Source organism: Chrysemys picta, chromosome 3, assembly GCF_011386835.1.
Source record: "Chrysemys picta bellii isolate R12L10 chromosome 3, ASM1138683v2, whole genome shotgun sequence".
NCBI classification, from domain to species: Eukaryota; Metazoa; Chordata; order Testudines; family Emydidae; genus Chrysemys; species Chrysemys picta.
In genome coordinates this window covers 114,923,060-114,937,629 of record NC_088793.1, presented here as the reverse complement: position 1 = coordinate 114,937,629, position 14,570 = coordinate 114,923,060, and the positions used below count along the sequence as shown (strand labels likewise).

Here is a 14,570-nt window from a genome sequence, read left to right as displayed (position 1 = left end):
TAACAGAAATCAATGGATGTATTCTATCTATGTAGGAGAAAAGTCATATATAAATGTGCTCAATTATAATGATTCCTGGTATTTAATTGAAGTGTAAAAAGTAACATGAAAAGGCAGGGGAAACCTTTAGTTAAATTCTTCTATACATTTCTGCCTGCTTCTTGTTCAGCATGTAAAATCAGAGCAACATAAACTTAAACGTGAAACAAGACGTCTTTCAGACCATCATGTAAAACCCAAGACAGTTAGACAAAATTCATGTTAATTACGTGAAATATTAACTTAATATTAATAAATCCAGCAGGAGGATGTTCTTCCTCCTTGTCCATTGACAAATATCTGGCACACTTCAAATTAGAGATCAGGGTTTGGGAAATCAAAATAATCCAAAGGGACCAACTTTACAATAAATTGAAATGTCCCCCTTAAAACTATATTTAAAACTCAGCAAGAGAAAACAGAATTGTAGAGGAAAGGTGTGGCAAGCAAGTTTCATCTTGCAACTTATTCCCATATTATTTGAATTTTGCAGAAGCTACTTGTCTTGCATCAGCCTAATGAAAACCTCCGAAAATTGTTTCAAGTTCTATAGCAATGCTATAATGGTCTACGGTTCAGCTGGCACAGTTAAGTTAGTGCCAACCCCCAACAGACGCATACAAGGCTCTAGATAACATGATTTAGTTATTAACGTAAATCCAAGCCATACTAAAATAATTCTACATTCATTCAGCCCAGCATTTGGAAATTCTGATCATCAAGTGAGATGGAGGTTTAAAAAGAATCCACCGAGAAATTTATTTTTTTGTCTTCAACTTAAAATAGTTTCAAAACAACTTTACTATAAATTGTTTAATTCAATAGACAATAATTGAATCATAATATTACATGTTTAGAGCTTTTGCTAAAAAAGCCAATGATTAATCTGCACTTGCAAGATTTCACTGAAGTAAATACATTTGAATCACTGCATACATACAGAGACAGCAGCAGACGTTTAAATATATATGTACTTGATAGATTTCCCCCCACCCTTCTTTTCCAGCTCAAATTTCAGGTTATAGACTTTGATCAAAGAGATAACAGTGTTTAAATAAGGCTGAACTATACAAGTACCTGGTAAGAAAAACATCAGACAATCATACTCAGCAGAACAGCGAGAGTCTTCCAAGAGATATTCTAAAAATATGCCGAAGTGTGTAAATGCATGTGTATTAGAGGGAGTGAGAGAGAGAAAGTGCGTGTGTATGCGTACGTGTGTGTATTTGCAAGGGCTCGCGAAAGAGCAAGCAAGCACAGCTCTCAACATCTTCCTGAAGATAAGAGCCAGTAGCTGTGCTCCACAGGCTATAATGAAGGGCAATTACCAGTTTAAGGTAGGCTACTGCCTACAGAGTCACTTGGTGAATCTCTAATATTTAAAACACAATACTGTCTAACATACTATGGTATTATATTGCATAATCTGAGAAACAATGTGACAGTATCCCAGAGGAAGAGTAGCATTTATTTTTACAACGTGCTGCAAGAAGGAATCTAGGGCTTTATTTAAAATGTTGTTTGATCTATTATATCATTATGTAATAATATACTACATTATAATGCATATACAGAAGAGAGCAGATTTAAGGTTAAGCACACAAATTTAACTTTACCACTTCCTGACTTTTAAGTATTTCAGTTTGCAACCTTAATGTTCTTTTAATACATTTTTTTTAATTGAATTTACCCATGTACAACTATTTTCTAGATGGCATTAGAACCCTCTGTGTGGTACAGTAAGTACAAACCATGGTGTAGGAACCTTGATTCCTTTCCTATATCACCTTAACTCAGGGTCTCTGCACCAGTTCCACATAGGCCAGTGTGGATGGCTGCAAGGAGGGTAGGCAGGACCCATCAGAGGGGTGGAAACATGGGATCTGCATTTACATTGGCCCAGTATCCTATGCAATTGATGCAGAATGGCTGCTAAAATAGACCCTTAAGCTAAACTGTAATAGGTTGTCGGTGTTTGCCTGAATTACCCAACCTAGTCAGCAGATGCTGATCCTGATGCAAAAGGGTTAAGTGGGCTCTGCTGACTCACTATCTCAGATGGCTTGCTACCCCCACTTACATATAAGGAAGGTGGGAGTGGCTCTCCAAAAAGAGGATCTAGAGAGTGAGCTGAGCAGTCCTGTGGTAGGAGTCCTAGAACACAGCCAAGCCTGGAGAGAACGCTCTGGGTGAATTTTATGATATTCTTTATTAATAAAGCCAAATGCAAAGAAGGGGTTGAATTTTTGACTCTGCATAGTGTATAGACTTAGTTTGGAGCAAGAAGAATAGGCATCGGCACATCATTTACAAACTAGTTAGTCTTTGATAAACCATAATATTTTTCACTTTTACTTTCTTCTATAAATCTCAAAGCAATTTACAGATGGGGCTAAATGTTCTGCACAAGTTTACATAATAAATGAATGTGAGACCCAGAGTTTAAAACAAGGTTTTTATGCTTAGAGGTCAGGGGGCTTATTCCATTACACACAAGTCCGTCTGTGAAATATGCCTGATAATAATATTTGGCACTTGTTCATTGGTAGATCTCAAAGTGCTTTACAGAAAATTAACTGAAAAATTAGTCATTTGCTTAAGTTTACATCATATCTTGGAAAGTAAAACCTGCCTCATTTGCTGTGCACTTTAAAAGATATGTACATTAACTAAACCGCAAAATTTACCCCAGGCACGTGTTGCAACGCCTTCATTCCACACATTGGTCAAAAGTACTTTAAAAATACCCAGTCAATGGCAGATCCATTGGTTTCAGAGAGAGTGCTTATATTCAATTCCAGCCAAGCTAACAAACATCTTGCGATATGTCTACACAGCTTTTTGGCGGGAGCAAGAATGAGCTTGTCAGCCCAGGTTGACAGACTTTGATTAGCAGGCTCGTGCTGGCACTCTAAAAATAGCTGTATAGATAGTGCTTTGAAGTTGCAGCTTGGGCAATGATGGAGGGGCAGCTAGGCCAAATTTGAGTAGTGTTGTGACCCCTGCGTCTGCTTGGTCTCCCATGTGTGCAGTCCTTCGGCACCCAGGGGCACTCGGTCCCCCAACCCCTGGGGACAAGCAGAACAGGGGGCCCCGGAAACTCCCAGTCCCCAGGAGAATGGGAGAACTGGATCTTGGCTTTGATGCTTTCAGGGGAAGTGGAGATGCAGAAGGAGGATGGGACTTAGGGCTCCCAGAACAGCCTGGACCCTGGTGCAATTCAGCCTGACTGCCTCTCTGGGGAAACAGCTTAGCATTGGGTGTGGTGCAGGGGGCGGGGGAGCTCAGAGCTGGGTGTGGGACACGATCAAGGGAAGAGCATGTGGCTGCATGTGGAGAGGAGAGACCATGGGGGTGAGTGCAGAGGGGAGAGTTTGAAACTGGGTGTGGGGTAATGCCTGGGGGAAAGCCCAGGGATTGGTGTGGGGCAGCAGGAAGGGAGTCTGTGTGGAGCTCGGTTCAGGAGAGCGAGCACAGGTCTCAGTGCAAAGGCAGTGAGAGTGAGCTCGGGACGGGTATAAGGGAGCAGCAGGCGAGAGAGCTTGGGGCTGGGTGCAAGGCAGGGGAATGAGAGCTCTGGGCCCCCTCCTTAGGAAAATTCCAGTTGTGCCCTTGGCATGTACACAGCATATATTAACAAGACAAGACTGGGTCACTCTCTCTTGTAAAATCTGGAGAGAATTTGGTTTTACAAAACTTCAGCAGATGAGATTTACAGAACATCAGTGAGGGGTGGATTGGATTTTATCTAAATTCCCAAAGTTTAGAAGTGTGCAGATAAAAATAGTTCTGGCTTTGATCCATCTCCAAATATGCCTATGACCAAAAAGGGATGAAGAAAGTAAGGAAAGAGGCAAAGGCAACAGAGGGACATTGTGAGGGAAGGGCCAGGTCTCTGCAATTGAGGTGTGCCAAGCACACGACAAAAAAACCAAAGCAGAAACTATCTGTGCATGCACACACACACACCGACCTTCATGGTGATAGAGACAAAAAGCCTATGTCTGAGTGTAGCAGGGCAGTTACCCGCTCCGATAGAAAAAGCTAGGCTGCTTGGGGAAGCAGCCACAGCTGGGGCCTTGCCCAATTAGGCCACAGCTGGCCCTATAAGAAGGGCTAAGGGAGGAGCTGGGAGTCTCACTCCAGGGCTGGAGTGAGAAGGGCTTAGCTGCCTGGGAGCACAGGGTACTAGAAGCAGAGCAGAGGAAGGGCAAGGGCAAGAAGAGCTGGGGAGCTCCAGCCTGGCAACTCCCCAGGCTGAGGCCTTGTTAAAGGCCTAAAAAGGTACTGGGGCTGCAGAGGTGTAGCCTGGGAATAGGCAGAGGCAGCTGGTCTGACCCCCTTGCCAATGATGAGTGGCCATTACAGACTGCTGTTTGCCCCAGTGAGCGGGGGCTAGATGATGACTGGCAATAGCCACTGAGGTAAGGTGGGTGTAGAGGGTTGGGGGTTTCCCTGGGAAGGGAGACCCAGAGTGTGGGGACTACCGGGGGGAAAGAACCCCAGGGTAAGGGGCACCGGGGTCCAGGAGGGACCTGGGGGCCTGAGGCAGACAAGACACCGGCCACCAGGAGGCACTCTGAGCACTGGAAAGAGCTAATTCCCAGATGACCAGCAGGAGGTGCCACGGCGAGTCTTCGCTCTTTAACACTGAGATTCTGAAAGCAGTCTACAAGAGCTAGATATATGTATTTTATTAATGTTATTGGAAAATATGTGGCTAAATCTTCTGCTGTACTTTTAATATCCCAAACTAAATACTGCTATTTTGGGACACTTCAAAGCTGCACTTGGAACTGCACTTAATAAAACCTATATAGTGCACTAACTGAATCATAATTCTATGGTTAAATGAACGTTGTTTACAATTCATGGATCTCTCAGCTTGAGAACGTAGATTCTTTTTCTTATACTGATAGGCATTCCCTATTCATTTCAGGGCACTGATGCAACCAGTTGGCTTTGTAGTTCCTACAGTTCTGCTGACTCCTTTGGTGAAAACCTAGTTTCAAATAGTTAGATCTGCATCATGTGACCAACAGCTGCATTCACACTAAGTTTTGGCTCCTTTTCCCCACTGATCCAATAAACTCACCAGCAAAAAAGAAGACACTGAACCAAATTAGAATTTTACAATAGCAGAAACATTGGCCCATTTCTGGGAATTAGCACAAGCAACAGAAGATGGGGAAAAAAGATACAATGGAAGCCAGAATTGTGGAAGAAATGACATAAAACTCTACCATAATATTGGAAATGAAGTTTCAGGGTTTCCAATCCTCTTCGCATTCTACCCTGGAGAAGTTTTCTACTAAATGAAAAGACCTGTCTGAGCATCAAGGAGTGGTAGAGCAGCAAGGTATGCTTATGGGGGGAAAACCAACAGCGTAAACATGAAGACAGACTCCCAGCTAGAGCTGGTCATTTCCAACAAAAATGCCAATTTGTCAAACCCAAAATGTCTTGTGAAAATAAGGTAGATTCAACAAACTTGCTTGGTTCCCTGCTTGCTCGCCTGGTGGCTGCTGGGAAGCCCAGGATTCCAGGGTCCACAGCTCAGAGGCAGACCCATCATATGGACTGCCCCAGGATTAGGGAGCCCAGAGTTTACAGGGTCTGACTCAAGGGTAGCGCCACCATGCCAGTGCTCCCTGCCATGGACCTGGGAGCCTGGAAAGCCTGAACGCCAATTCAAGCTAGGGCTCACAAGGCTATTAGGACTTCCTGGCTCCCTGCTGCAGAGATGGGAGTCTGGAGCATTCTGGGATGGGTTTCCAGGGCTCACAACTCCAGGACAGCCCAGGGAGCCAGCAACCCTGGAAGTCTGGAAACTCAGGAGTCCCCAGAGCAGAGCAGTCCATGCTGCCGGGCTGCCCTGGTGCCTACAAGAATTTCAGTTTCAGTCAGCAGCTGCCATGATCCCAGGGAGCATATTTCCTTTCAGAAACACTGTGTCCATATTTCCAAAACTATTTTTTTTAAATTTTCAGTTCATGCGAAATTTCCACATTTCAAAATATTTCATGTGAATAGAAATCTCAAGTTTCAGCCAGCTGTATTTCTGTCCCTGGAAAACTACAACAGCTTGAGGTACAAGATGAAAGTGAAAACAGTAGTTATATGAAAAATATTCAGATTATAGGTTCAGGCAGTATCTTCAAGGAATCCTATTTTTTTTTTAATCCTGACTTTCAATTTTATTAGGAATTCCAACAAAATATGGCACATTCAGAATTGAAAGAGTACACTGCACATTTGCCCTTAAGTCTGCTGACCATGAAAGACCATAAATTTTATTAGTCTGGTTCCCACAACTATTAAGAGAGAAATTGTTTTAGATGCTGCAATTAAAGAAGAATCTGTTGCATATAACAGCAAGAACACCATGTTTTCCCAAGATTCTTCCGTTGCATTGCAGAGAAATCATGCAACCCTTAGAGGAGTGAGGAAGCTCCTCAAGCTAGATGGCTAGAGATACAGCACCATCTATCTGTTTTATAAATCTTCACCAGAAAAGAACATAAAACCTTCACATCACTAGATGAAGCCCTGAAGTATGCTCAGGGTCTGCTTACACCAGGGGTCAGCAACCTTTCAGAAGTGGTGTGCTGAGTCTTCATTTATTCACTCTAATTTAATGTTTCGCGTGCCAGTAATATATTTTAACATTTTTAGAAGGTCTCTTTCTCTAAGTCTATAATATATAACTAAACTATTGTTGTGTGTAAAGTAAATAAGGGTTTTAAAATGTTTAAGATGCTTCATTTAAAATTAAATTAAAATGCAGAGCCTCCCAGACCGGTTGCCAGGACCCGGGCAGTGTGAGTGCCACTTAAAATCAGCTTGCGTGCCGCAGGTTGCCTACCCCTGGCTTACACCATCAGCAAAGAGATAAGCTCTTCAATATATTATGCAGGGCTTATAATGTTTGTATGTTCATATGCTGATATGGGGGGGCATATGTAATCTGCAGTTTCCCAGTAACATACTACAAATACGGATGGTGCCAAAAGGCTTGGTCTTAAGATCCCTAGTTTTACACAAATTTTGGATTGGTTTATAGAATTAAAGATGGTGGTTTAATTTTTCATGAAAAAAATCTGACCAAGCAGCCCAAACAAAAATAGAGAATATGGGAATTATTTTAAAATAATTTTTAAAGTCAACATATATATATATATATATTAGAGATTAAGCTGCCTAATTTTTATTATTTTAAACATGATAGTTTTCGGAGAATCCTGATACTTCTATAGTAGATGGCAGCCTATTGTATACAATGTTTTTAGCACTTATCATGGTACCATGTTACTTTTATTATATTCAAAATATTACAGGGTGGGAGTGATCTTAAGTTCTGCACTTGGAACATCCAGGGCATTTAGAACCCAAACAAAAATTACATGGAAGACTCACAGGCCTTTGTGTCAGGGATGAGCCTTTTGTCACTCCCACGAAAATCCACCCAAATTTGGCCAAGTGCCTTTGAAAATAATCACAGTTCACACTTGTTCAGTAGAGACTTCTTCAAAAGTTTAAATCTATGAAGGTTCTATACTCATTGAGCATGCTCAAACTTCCCACAACCGCTAGTGATAACCAGATTGCACATTCACCATCCCCATAGAGCACGTGAGCATGCTGCATCCCCTCACAGCTCCTGGACTGCTTATTTGCCATCACCACAGACAGACTGAGCATGTTCAAGCTTGGGACTACAGGACTTTACCTATAATTTCTGATCCCAGCGGTTTTGGGCTGGGATAGGGCAGAGCACTGGAATTAAGAACAGGGAGCCTGTCTCTCCTGTGCTCTCAGTGCACCCCTGCCGAACTCAGAGAGTGTGGAGGCGGAAGGCTCCTGATTCAAATGCCAAGGGGACAAAAGCCTGACCAGTGGCAAGGGAAAGGAGTAGATTAGGATAAGTAGTGTGGTGTGGCTGGGAGTTGGAGGGGAATATTAGGATTGATTGAGCAAGGAGATTGAGACCTGGGGGGAGACTGGGATTGGCTGGACAGGGAGGCTGGGCCTAAGGCCCAGTGGGGGCAACTGGAGCAGGCCAGGAATGGCCTTAGAGAAAATGACGCCCTGAGTGAACTTATTTTTTTTGAACCCCTGGGTCCCCATTGCCTCCCCATCACCCTTGACACCTGATGCCTCCCAAGGCTCCCCACCTATCCCACATAGCAAATGCTGCCTCCCTGGGCTCCCCACCCCACATCAACCCTGGGCCCTGAAGCCTCCCCCGCTCATTGCCCCGAGCTCCTTTCTGCAGTCTCACACCCTAGGCCCACACCACTCCTTGCCTTTTGACCACGCCACACCCCTTGACTACCTGTAAGGCTGGCCCTGAGGTGGGAGAAGAGATAGATCTGACATAGAGCTGAGGTGCATAGACAGAAATTGAACTGCCTGGGCAGAAAGACTGTTTCAAAGAGCTAGTGAGGAGTCTAGGGGTGGGGGGAGACAGATTGGATTAGGAGTCTAGGAAGGGAGTCTGGATGGAAGGGAAAGGGGAGAGACAGATTGTATGAGGAGCTGGGATGGGGGAAATGGGACTGGCTGGTCAAGGAGACCAAGAGTGGGTTGGGGAGTGGGAGAGATTGGGAGTTGGGGAGGAGATTGGGATTCAGACAATAAGCCCTGAGAAGGACACTAGGATTGGCTAAGCAAGGAGACTGGGACTGTGATGAGAAGTCTGTGGAGTGAAGAATGGAACAGGGACAAGGAGTTGGAGTAGGGAAAAGACAGAATTGGGACTAGGAGAGGTTGGAGAGGATGGGGCAGAAGGAGTCAGACTTGGTGGGAATAGGCAAGAGTCTGCACCCACTAGAGCACACACCCGTCCAGGGCCTCGAATGAAACCCAAGAGTCCTGAATCTCACTATTTTTTTGCTGCCTGCAAATGTCTGTGAAACCTACTGACAAAGTGTGTTTCCCCCCCTTATAATGCTGTTTCCCACAGATGACTATGACCTATAATTTGGTGCTTAATTTGTAATGAATGAGATGCTGGGGTTCAAGCAATTTTTTTTTCACTTTCATAACTGACGCAGCCGGGGCTATGAACTGCCAAGCTTAGAGATGCCGGGGCTCAGCCCCGGCAAGCCATGGCACAAATTAAGCACTGTTATTATTGCTGTCAGTTACTCCATATGCTCCAGTTATTGGTCTGTGCAGTGGATCTAAAGATTCCAACCCTGCTGATGAACCAGTTCGGTGTCAATATGATGCCACCGATTGGAATCTGTTTTTTCACTTTGCTTGTTTAAAAACCTAGGAAATTACATTTAAAAAACAAGTTCAAAGAACATTATTAAAATTGCACAGTTACGCACTCAACAGTTAGACAACTTTAATTCTAGTATTTCCTATGTAATCCTAATCCGCTCCTTTGTATGTATGGATTTTGATACAATCTTTAATTGCATGTGTGTAGAACTAGGAAACAATTGTATTATTTTTTTATAAATGTCTTGTGCTCCTCAGTGTATTTGTGTGATTTCTACCATGACTGAATGCATAAAGTGAGATCAAAAGAGGTAGTGAAAGAAACTCGGCAGGAAAGGTAAAACAATGGCCTAGACTACTTTTGCTCTGCCCCAGCCAGGAAGCTGGGCCATACACTGTTTTCGTGCTGCCTGTCCGGCAGGGTGGGAGCCTGAGTGTTGGCAATTGCTCTGCCCGGCCCAGAGGGCTGAGCCTGACCATGCTAATTCCCTGTTGATAGCCGTTCAGCTGCTAGATGGCGTAGCAAGGTGGAACAGTCTCTTTCTGATGCTGACAGGGAGGAACCACTCCAAGTCACTACACTCACAGAGATTTTGGACTATAATGAGAGCACCATAAACAATTCCTTAAGGAAATTAATAATTCTGTCCTCGCAGCAGGGTTTAAATAGTGTGCAGTAAACATAGCATTGTTCAGACATTGTTCAATGATGAAAAAACAAAATATTGAATAGCTACTCACTGAGTGGGCAGAATCCATACTGTGCAGAAGTCCAGTGGAAAAAATAATTTGTAATCATGTAATTAAAGATTGTATCATAATGCATATGCACAAGAAGGGGGCTGAACTAAGGTTGCACAGGCAAGTTAGGCAATTCCGAAGTTTTGAGTGCTTGAACTTTGCAACCTTAATCATTATCTTTTCACATATGTTTCTTTTAGTTTTTGGTTTTAATAAAATAATAAGAATGATACATAGACATATATGTATATATATATATATACATACACACACACATACATATAATGTATATACACGCTCTGACATTTTTTTAAAAAGAGAATTGAAATTGCCTACTTGCAAGAAACACACCTAAAAAGAAATCAGAACAAACAACTGGTGGGAAATTGTGAAGGATAAACATTCTGTATGTCATTCACATCACATCAAAGCAGCACTTTTTTTTTTAAAGTTATTTACATTGTAAACGTCTATAGACACTGATGCTGTAATATCAGAACTCTTAAATGTGAATAAGGTCAATATTGACAGTATATGAACTTTAAAAAAATCAACTGAGATTAGACTGACTTAGATTTATTTTCAATAGATATCAACATATAAAGTGGAAATTACCATGAAATATCAGACAATGGATTGGCCTCCTGAAATATTACATAATTCTCTCTTTCAATAAATGAAATCCAGCTACACTCCTCTTTTGCTGACAGCCCTGGTGTTGACAAATAAAGACATTTAAAGTAGAAGTAGATAATAAGCAAGATAAATTAAGAGATATTAAATATAGGAAATTGATAAGGGAAGTTAAAGTCATCAGTGAAAACTCCACAGCTGCAAGGGCTAAGGACCATACGAAGGAATTTTTTTTTAGTATATCAGAAACAAAAGAAATTTTAATAGTGATTTAGACCCAATACTAGATGGAGATGGTAAAATTGTTAAAAATGATGCAGAAAAGGCAGAAGTGTTCAATAAATATTTCTGTTCTGTATTTGGAAAGAAGCAGGATGATGTGCTTGTATCACATGTGGATAACGAAGTATTTTCCAGTCCTTTAGTAACAAATGAGGATGTTAAACAGCATCTACTGGGGTAAACATTTTTAAATCAACAAGCTGAGATAATCTGCAGCCATAAAAGAATTGGCTGATCAGATTTCTGGCACACTGATGTTAATTTTTAATAAATCTTGGAATACTGGGGAAATTCAAGAAGACTAGAAGAGAGCTAATGTGGTGCCAATATTCAAAAAGGGCAAACAGAATGACCTGGTTAATTATAGATTGGCTAACCTCACATCAATCCAGGACAAAGTAATAGAAAAGCTGACAAGAGTCAATCAATAAAGAATTAAAGGAAGGAATATAGTTAATGCAAATCAACTTGGTTTTATGGAAAATAGATCTTGTCAAACACACTTGATTTCATTTTTGATGAAATAATAAATTTGGTTGATAAAGGTAACTACGCAACTATAATATACTTAGACTTTTGTAAGGCATTTTACTTAGTATTTCAGAATATTCTGATTAAGAAACTATCACTACATAATATCAAAAAAGCATGTTACATGGAATGAGAACTTGCTAACTAACAGACCTCAAAATGTAGCTGTTAATGGGGAATCATTATTGAATAGGAGCGTCTTCAATGTTTCTGCTGGGATCAGATTTAGGCTTGACACCATTCAATATTTTTACAGTTATCTGGAAGTAAATATTAAATGACTGCTAATAAAATCTGTGGATCACACAAAGATTGGAAGAATGGTAAATAATGATGAAGAAAGGGCAGTCATACAGAGAAATCTGTATTGCCTGGTAAACTGGGTCTACTGCATTTAATACAACCAAATGTAGGTCATACATCTGGGAACAAAGAATACAGGCCATGCCTACAGAATGGGAGACTGTATCCTGGAAAGCAGTGACTCTGAAAAGAATTTAGGGGTCATGGTGGAAAAACAATTGAACATGAGCTCCTGCTGCGATGCTGTGGCAAAAAGGGCCAATGTGATCCTTGGATGTGTGAACAGGCAGTAGTGAGAAGGAGTAAGGATTTGATTTTTACCATTGTATATGGCACTGGTGAGACAAATACTGGAATAGTGTGTCCAGTTCTGGCATCAACCTCTTAAAAAGGATGCTGAAAAATTAGAAAAGTTGCAGAGAAGAACCACAAAAATTATTTGAGACAGGAAAACAGTGCCTTACAACGAGAGACTAATTGAGCCCAATCTGTTTATTTTATCGGGGAGAAAATGGCTCTTCATTCTTGTAGGTAAAGGCATAACAAGAACTAATGTCTGAAAAAATTAATGCCAGACAAATGCAAATTAGACATAAGCACAATTTTTTAACAGAGAAGGTGATTGACACTTGGAACAAATTACCAAGAGATGTGTAGGTTCAGCAATAGGCCTCATAATAATTTCTGATTACACTGCTACCTACTTTTGAATAGGTGATTTAGTGCCTGATTTAAAGCTCACTGAAATCAGCAGGAGTCTTTTCAGTGGGCATTGGACAGGCACGAAAGACCTAAGAGAACACCGCCACCACATAGGACATTTCTTACTTAACTTTAGATAATCCCTATTTTGTCATGTTTATTATTTCACAAACCTAATATTTTTTTAAATTAACACCCTAAAATTATTTTCCACACAATGGAATTGCATGGAATTACAATAGAACATACTTCCTGAATCAAGAGGGATTTCCTAAAACAAGTGAATAAACAAGAAAGCTATTAAATGAGCAGCATGAAAACTACATTTAAAATTTTGACTCTAACCACTTGTAACAGGTAACTCATGCTAAAAAGGAACTGGGTATATTCCCTTATCTGAAAAAAAAATAATAGAAATTTATAAGAAACAGAAATTATTCAAATTTGGGACCAAATCTGGCAAAATGCTGGCCAATTTATATAAATTCCAACATCAAAAAGCTATTATAACATAACTCAAGTATAGTGCATTATTTATAAATTGCTATCTCCAATTAATAAAATATTCCTAAAATTCTCTACACACATGTGCACTCCTGAAGAGGAGTCATGCTGACATCAAAAAATTCCTGCAGAAGATACAATTCCCCAAATTAACAAAAAACATACCACAAATTTAAAAGAATGACATTAGTTTAAATTCAATCCAAGAAGCTATTAGACAGCTCCAAACTAGTAAAGAGCTGCAGGTTCTGGTGGATATAAACATACAACTTTATAAGAAATTTTCTAATACCACAATATATATTTTCCAAAATTTAACAGTGACAGTATTGACTAATATAATGTACAATCAGAACTTGCAAGAGAAACTAAATAAGGCTGTGCTTTACTACGTATGGGTCACTGACTTAATGGGACTAGCTGGGAGCTTACACTTAAATATGTGTTTAAGTGCTCTGCTGGATCAGGGCCTGAACTCTCTCCCTCACTCTCTGATCTTCAACTATTGCAGCAGTCAAAACTGGCAGCCATGGAAGTAATATTTCACTCTTTGCTAACCACTCTCCAAAACTCTGTACCTCAGGCATAAGGTTTACTCCTTACTTTAGGGAAGCTGTTCAGTCTTAAAACTGATTTAATGTATCTACAGTTATGCCCACTGGGGCTGGTACAAAAAAGGTCCTGCCAGAAAAATGTCCATTCCAATTATTACTTGCACTAGAGTAGCACCTACAGTCCCTAATCAGGAACTGGGGGCCCACTGTGCCAAGTACTGTACACATATACAACAATGGGTACCTACCGAATGTAAACGTAGGTCCAGGAGTTATAAGACTAACAAATAAAAACAATATCATTAAAGAAAACATAGAAAACATTGCATTACTACGTCACACATACAGACAGATCTGATAATGTGGCAGGATCTCACACTTTCATCATGGGGCAGTGTTCATTTAATAAAAGTAACTACTTTACCTCTGTAAAAAAAATCCTTGTGTCAAACTATCAGACAATTGGTAATAGAAAATACAAGGGGTTTAGGATTAGCATTAGTAAATTGTAATTGTTGAAGGAAATCGAGGTTCTCACCCTGACACACCAGAAACGCTATAACTATGAAGTCTCACTACATATGTTACGGGTATGGTAAGACTTCAGTTCTTGACCAAAAAATAAGAGTACACGCATACACAAAAACCCCTATCTTCAAGTGCTTTCCAAACACCATAAGTTGTCATGAAGGGCTGTCACCATCATCCATAGAATGCGTCAACAGTCAGCAACACATCATCCAATCATCAAGCCACCAAGCAGGCTAGCAAAAACCTGGCATTGCTGGATGGTTACTTCAAGTTTTCTAGGTTGCCTCTATGCTGCTGTAGAAAGATAAAAATGCATTGTCATCTCTCAAGCAGAACAAATAGGACCTCAGTGATGCAGTAACAGTTGCTCTTTCTTGGCAGATGTTTGCTTGTTCAAGTCAGAGAAGATCAAAGGACATTACTGGATGCCAAAAAAAAAGGTCAAAGTTATTTATTATTTCAGCATTCTCATTTCTTTATTTGTTTTTCTACCATGTTCATTGTTTTCTGCAACAAGAT

At 40.8% G+C, this 14,570-nt stretch overlaps 1 protein-coding gene across 7 annotated transcripts in view; it reads right to left on the bottom strand.

The window, feature by feature from the left end:
• The window catches only part of ESR1 (estrogen receptor 1), a 285,413-nt gene that overhangs the window by 184,188 nt on the left and 86,655 nt on the right, over positions 1 to 14,570 (bottom strand). The window contains exon 1 of one of the 7 annotated variants that reach the window (XM_024110102.3): positions 1,117 to 1,316. Within the exon in view, the coding sequence (XP_023965870.2) occupies positions 1,117 to 1,309 (193 nt within the window). The 5' untranslated portion in view covers positions 1,310 to 1,316. 7 annotated transcript variants of the gene reach the window in all.